Source organism: Babylonia areolata, chromosome 5 (assembly GCF_041734735.1).
Source record: "Babylonia areolata isolate BAREFJ2019XMU chromosome 5, ASM4173473v1, whole genome shotgun sequence".
NCBI classification, from domain to species: Eukaryota; Metazoa; Mollusca; class Gastropoda; order Neogastropoda; family Buccinidae; genus Babylonia; species Babylonia areolata.
Genome location: NC_134880.1, coordinates 27,942,351 through 27,949,850, shown reverse-complemented (window position 1 = coordinate 27,949,850; position 7,500 = coordinate 27,942,351). Strand labels below are relative to the sequence as shown.

The window sequence follows — 7,500 nt, the reverse complement described above, 5'->3', positions numbered from 1 at the left end:
TAACAAAGCACAAAAACCAATCATAGATAATACTTTCATCAAATTCATGTTATTTTTTGACAGAAAAGAAGCTCGTATAAGAAGTGGTGTTGGGGGGAACGAAAGGAAGTCTGTCCGGGATTTAGTCGATGTGTAAACTTCTTTTCTTTATACGATCAAGGGTTTGACAGTTTTCGTGACAGTGGAAAAAAAAAATCACCCATAGCTTTTTATTTCTTCAAACCATTGCAGGTGGGGACAATCACACGTTGCAGGAAAAGGACATGTTCCCTTGTTTGTTGTTGTTGTTTTTTTGCAATCGGGTTTCATTCAAGCTTCGGGAAAAAAGAGGGAGTGAAGAGATGCATGACTTTGAAATATTCAATGCAGAGATAAGAACACCTGGCCATCATTCGGTGTGTACGACCTTGGCCACTCAAATGAACATTCACCTGCCTTGATGACCAGTTTATCACTCGCCTGCCTCCAATAAACAGTTTGCAGTACTGAACAGAACGCACATTATACTACGGAAAGCAGCACAGTGCTTACAAAATCATCGTGTCACGGGAGTCCATGGCAATGTTTCACGCTTGCAAACCTGCCTTAGATGCTTTCTGGGGGATCTTGTTTCGTTTCTATGGACACACAGAAACACACAAAGTGTATCATCATCCAATACTGCTGGTGTGCAAAATCACGCAGATACGATATATGCTGATACTCTTTCTTTGGTAGTCAAACACACACACACACACACACACACACACAGAGATTTTTCACAGTGGTGTAGTCTGGTGGCCAAGTTTCTGTGAAGTTTTGCAGAGCTTTACTTCTCATATATGCTCCTTTCATTGTAAACATACGGAGTTTGCATTCGTAAAACGTATACCTATAAAGGAAACACAACCATTGATGTACTGGTCATAAATTTCGCTAAAAGTACTTCAACCTAAATCGTCGTCTGTGAAAATATATAGACCCGGTAGAAGGCTATCTTTCTGGTCAGAAATGCATACATTTTTGACAGAAGAATTTCATTTGACTCCTGATCTTCGTAAAGAGCAGCGTCGTGTTGCATTTGCCAATGCTGCCGTTCGCCGAATTTCTGCAATTGTTGTTCGAGGACGAAATTAATTGGACAACAACAAGATTCCCTCGATAACTGAGAACTCAAAAACGTTTAGGTTAATGATAGCATTGATATAGGACATGTATTCGATGCGTCTCATTGTCACACATCAAGTAAATAGTGCAGTACAGTAATGAAATCCTCCTTTCTAAGGGCGAATTCTATCACTGAGTAAAAAATGAAGCGATCTGATTTACACATCATCATAGAATGGCTGATCTTGCGTCATTTGAAATCTATATTGCTGGACAAGTATTCCTCTCTCTCTCTCTCTCTCTCTCTCTCTCTGGCGTGAGGCAAAATCTCGATTCCATTCGTGTAACCTCCCAGAAGCGGATTATAGATGGTTTAATTCCAATACAGTAATATGGATTAAAATGATATAAAACTAGGGAAGCATAGCGTTCAAGACGTTCGTGTGATACCCACGCAGTCTAACACAGGACTAATGAAATAGCAAATTATAAGAGAAGATAGAAAAACGAAAAAAACGACGCTGCAGAGCAGATCATCCTGCTACATGTCTTTTTTATTTATTTATTTTTTTTAACGCACACATATATTTTCAAAACAACGCTTCAAAAGGATCCGCCATATTTACCTCTGCTTCGTGGGCAGTCCCCCTTGCCAGGTAGTGAGGGCAAATTGCCTTGGGGTCTCTAGACCCGCGGGTAGGCTCGTTTGTTCCTGAACATCAGATATTGCTTACCCTCGGGCAGTTTGCCTTGCTTCAGGCAGTTTACCAGCAGGTACATATTTACCCGCAGGCAAGATGGTCTCTTGAATACGGCCGCATGTAGAAGATTAAGTGTTGAAATTCAGCCAAAGACCATGCCTACGAAAAAAAAAAGAGTTTGTGGGGACATGTTTACCTGACTGAGCAAAAGCTCAATTCACTGTCAACCACTGAAAATGCTAGTTCAGCAGCTAGCTGTCTATGTGGACTATCATGGTTTATTTCCCACTTTCACGTTAACTCTGGTTTTCCAGACACAGTTCTTCCTCCTTACCAGACATGTGGGACACATTGCCAGACATGTGACGGGAGGACATCAACATGTTTCTGCTTAATCAAATTTGTTCGTGGACTTCAGTCAAATCATGAATGTGGATGGGAGATTTGGTCTCTTTTTTTTCTGGTATTTTCAATATTTTAAATTTGTCTTAAATTTCACGTGTACTGACTGAGACGCAGATGACTGTTATTATTATTATTATTTTTTTTTTTAGTGTTGATTAACTGACCTTTTAATATCATTTTTTGTTCTCTCCAACTGGGTTTAAGCACTGGCGGGTACTCAGCCCTGAGGTTGCTCCTTTGCAGTCAGCTCAGCTAGCTATAAGTAGCATTATTTGATTTCAATATGAAACGTGCTGTGTGTTCAAAGCTCCACCAACGCCTGCCGTTGTTCTTCCATCGCAGTTCCATGTATTCACGTAGCAGATCTGATTATTTATAGAACGAAAAACCAGAGATCTGTCACACTAATATTTTCAATCATGCCATGAGATGAACTTTGACACCCGAGATTGAGTGATTACATGAAGCCACTTCGTATGTAAGCACACGCGAATGTGTGAAACTGGTAAGAAAGCCTCCTTGATGTCTCCTCTCTCTGCCTCTCTGTCTATGTCTCTGTCTCTGTCCCTCTCTTTCTCCGCCCTGTCTCTCCTAAGTTTATATACCTTACAACACACCTTAGGTATCTGATAATAGCATTTAACTTAAAGTAAAATATCATATGTTTTCCCCTAATGTTGACAGCTTGAAATCCGTCTTTATTCACTGGTTTGAGGCCATACTCTTCTTCGGCCAAACTTGTGCATCCCGCATTATCATGTTATGTATTAATTACGAGGTCGTTGGACATACGCTTGTCCATTCGCAAACAACATTAAACCTAACCAACCAACGCCCACAAGACCTCAGATCTACAGTGCAGATTATTAACCTATCAACAGCACACCGAATCTGAGATGTGCAAAAATGCACTCATGATTGAGACCAATGGCATGCCTAACGTACCAGTGCATGTGATAACTTAAAAGTCCAGCATTAGCTTTGTAACTAATCAGTTCATACCACAAAGCAGGATGCGCAGGTTAAAAAAAAATATATAAAAGAAACTTTCGGGCAAAACGTGCAAAATATACAAAATATATTCCAAACACATTGTGTCAAACACTCAAGAGGGACAAAAAGGTAGGCTGCGTCAACGGCCGAGTCCAGATCAGCAAACAAATGTTTACAACAGTATACTAAATATATACAAACACACACAGACTGCATCAGCTACCGAAGGGTTAACAAACAAACACTCGCTACCATGTACAATTCCGAAACGAAAAAAAAAAAAAAAAAAAAAAAATCGTGGGCAAACTGACAAACACACATCGGAATTTATCATCTAAAACACACCGGTTGCACATCCACATGTATCTCAACATTTGACAAACAGAAAACTGTTATCGATGAATGTGATCTGCTTACTGTGTGTGTGTGTGTGTGTGTGTGTGTGTGTGTGTGTGTGTGTGTGCGTGCGTGTATGTATCTCTCTGTCTGTGTTTCTCTTTGCCAGCGCCTGAGAAAAAGTAATTTTGGCAGCAGTTCTAATCACCACCGGTATTACAATAAGTGTTGTCTGTTCTTTATTACAAATGCAGGTAGCGGTTTTAGTTGTTTTCTAAACTTTGTCTCAAACGAGTACCTTACCGCTTACCTCGCACACACACACACACACACACACACACACACACACACACACACACACACACAGTGTGTGTGTGTGTGTGTGTGTGTGTGTGTGTGTGTATTAGCCATGTAGTTTGTGTATGTATTAGCCATGTAGTTTTCATACAATGTTCTTTCGTCTTAGCCATTGCAAATGTCAAGCAGTCCAAGTGCCGTCCATTAGCTCTATTGTCGTCTATTTAACCTAAAGGACCTTATGTTTTTCTAATGTTGACAGTTTATTAATGAAATCTTGATCCGTAAAAACTGACACATGAAGCCGCTAATATTTTTATGGAACCACCAGATCGCACACGTCAATATACTTACATAAAGTGAACAATCTATGAGCTGGGTGTCTTTTATTGTGTTCAAGTTCCTATTTCTTTTTCCTTCTTATTCCGTCTTTCTATTTTCGTTTTGATTGTTTGTTGTCGTGTGAGTTATGCTTTTTACCACCAGTATATAACAAAATGTGTGAACTGCAAATCGGCAACAATACGAACAATGACAACAGCAAAATCAACAAAACAACAACTTTTGGGAAACCAGTTTGCATCACGATTGCCATGAAAACAAATTAATGATTATTATATTCGTAGTAGTCCTTTTGAGTAATAATAATAATAATAAAATCTAAGTCACAACCTACCTAATTTAAATAACTTGTTAACAGTCGCTCACTCAGCCTTATTATCTTGTGAAGAAATAAAAAAAAATTCTAAAACATATCTGTCATCAGCGGAGAAGCTGCCACTGAAATTATTTCCCTTAGTTGCTCTGCTAGTTCCGTATCCTGTTGATTAGTCACATGGCTTGCCCTCAAAAAATGTCACCATTCATGTTTTTTTTTTTTCATCATCAATCACAACGCAACAACAACAACAACAAAACAGGGCAGGATGTTTACCATCGACTATACACTAACATCACAGCAGGCAGTGGGGTTCGTTCAATTCATCATTCAATGGAAAAAGTTTTACAAGCAATCAAAAATACCCTCACAATCAAAGAACATTACACGAATCACAGCACGTCATGATTTCTTTTCCCCGGAAAACAATTTGGAGGGCAAGAGGGAACATCCACAGATAAGGTTCGCACATTTGGATTAAAAAAAAAGAAAAAAAGAAGAAAACATCAAGAGATTAACTTGTCGAGACCATGACCCGACGACGAGATTGATCCACATGTGGATGTAACGTGCAGGAGCTCCAGAGATAAGATCCTGGAGGTGGGGGGGAGGTTCTTATGGACGGGAGATGGGAGAGTTCCTGGGGGGTTGGGGGTGAGGTGGGTGGCGGGGGGCCGGGGGTGGGGGGGGGGGTCAGGAGTGAGAATCATCTAGGGCTGAAGAACAGAAATGGTCCAGCCTGCAAGTAAGAACCAAAATGTTCCAGCCGCTCTGGTCTAGGACTCATCACACTTCAGCAATGCAGCTTCATCTTCGACAGGATGCTGGTTTCCCCAGGGTGGGGTGGAGGGGGTGGGGGAAGGGAAGCAGCTTCACCAAAGAGTGCTTTGAGGTGGGCACCGCCTTGTCGTTCCAGGAGATATTCCAAGAAACAGGCAGCTTGTTCCAGTTGGCTTCCAGCTATCATCCCCCCCAAGACTTCTGTTCTCTACATCACCCAAAACGCCTCTGTTCCCCGTGCTTTCCAAAGACCCAGGCTGACGTCTAACGCTGTGCTTGACCTCAAGAGGCAGCCGGAGCCTCCACCTCCTCTTCCGCCACCTCCTCTGCTGTTGGGGAAGGGGTGGCGGTGGTGGCGGTGGTGGTGGTGGTGGTGGTGGGGCAGGAGGCATTTTCCTTGGCTTTCTCCTCCAGCTCCTCCCAGTTCCTGTAGTTGTCTTGCAGGTGAGACATCAGCTGCGGGATGTCGCAGTAGTCTGCACACACACACACACACACACACACACACGCACGCACACACACACACGCACGCACGCACACACACACACACACACACACACACATTCGTCAGATTACTCTGAGGGTTCCAGTCTTCTTGATACTTTTGTTACGAACTTACATAAAAAAAACAACAACAAACGAACAACAACAACATCAACAACAAACGCTGCCAAACTCCACCGATTAAGCCACACACACTACTCCACTCCCACCTTCGTCCACACACACACACACACACACACACACACACACACATAGAGCACACACAAAAAAGATCAGAAAAACGATATGAAAATAGAACGGAAAAAAGTGACTCACAGTCCCAGGCGTCAAACATGTCGGTGATGAAGACATCGATGAAAGAGGTCTGGGACTTGGGGATGGAGAAGGTCTTGCGGTCAAAGACCGGCATCACCACGGGCAGACCCCGCGCCTTTTCCTCGTCAGTCTGCAAGGATCAGCGTTACAGTTTCAGGTTCTCTCAAGGAGGCGTTACTGTCACTTTTTAGATGGGTTAGCCTTTGAAATATTAGTAGTAGTAGTTGTAGTGTTTTTATGCATTTATCTCTTTTTTTTATTAACTTTTTTAACTTTATTTTTTTTCTTTTTTCTTTTCTTTTATTACTTTTTTTAAAAAATACATTTTTTTAACTTTATATATTTATTTATTTTTTAATGATTTTTTTTTCTCAAGGCCCGACTAAGCGCATTGGGTTACGCTGCTGGTCAGGCATCTGCTTGGCAAATGTGGTGTAGCGTATATGGATTTGACCGAACGCAGTGACGCCTCCTTGAGCTACTGATACTGATACTGATACTGATACTGTCACTGCCTTCGGACAAATCCATTTATGTTACCCCACATCTGCTAAGGCAGATGACTGACCAGCAGCATAAATAAGCCAACGCGCTTTGTCAGACCTTGAGTGCAAGCATACATATTTTGTTCCTGTCAGAGTGGATTTCTCCTACATGGTTTTGCTAAAAGACAACGCTTTTAGGACAGTCGGCGTTGGGATGGTTCCCAAAGGCCAACCAGCCCACAAGGCTGCAGCACTAAGAGCCAGTGCAATTTTGTCTCCTAGTTTGAGAGTCATAGTCCTTCACAAAAGACTAAGCTGTAAATGATTTCCCATTGACAGCACAGCCATCACTGCACAGCACAGAACAATACAAAACAGCACAGCACAGTACAGCACAGCACAGCACAACACAGCACTGCACAGCACAGCACAGAAGAGTACAGCCCAGCACAGCACAATACAACACAGCACATCACAGCACAATACAACACAGCACATCACAGCACAATACAACACAGCACAGCACAGCACTGTACAGCATAGCACAGTACAGCACAGCACACCACAGCACAGCACAGCACTGTACAGCATAGCACAGTACAGCACAGCACAGTACAGTGCAGTGTAGCACAGGACAGCACAGCACAAAATAACACACACACACACACACACACACACACACACACACACACACACACACACAAAAACAGCACAATAAACACAGCATAGCACAATGTGGCACGGCCCAGCATGGCAATGTATGGTACGGCACACAAGGCAAGGCACAGAACAACAACTATTGCAACAACACAAAACACCACGATAAAATAAAATACAATGAAATAAAATATAACGAAATAAGATCAGATAAAATGAAATAAAACAGAATAAAACTGAACAAAATAAAGAAAAAAAAACCTCAATCAAAACACATTAAAAA

The 7,500-nt window shown here is 41.9% G+C and overlaps 1 protein-coding gene across 9 annotated transcripts in view; it reads right to left on the bottom strand.

Moving 5' to 3' along the window:
• The window catches only part of LOC143282012 (high affinity cAMP-specific and IBMX-insensitive 3',5'-cyclic phosphodiesterase 8A-like), a 215,842-nt gene that overhangs the window by 127 nt on the left and 208,215 nt on the right, over nt 1–7,500 (bottom strand). For all 9 annotated transcript variants that reach the window (XM_076587421.1, XM_076587422.1, XM_076587419.1 and 6 more), the window contains exons 20-21: nt 6,076–6,205; nt 1–5,732 (exon numbers count right to left, since the gene is read on the bottom strand). The exon at nt 1–5,732 is cut by the window's left edge and continues 127 nt beyond it. In XM_076587421.1, the coding sequence (XP_076443536.1) occupies nt 5,539–5,732; nt 6,076–6,205 (324 nt within the window). In that variant the 3' untranslated portion in view covers nt 1–5,538. The remainder of the gene's footprint in view (nt 5,733–6,075; nt 6,206–7,500) is intronic.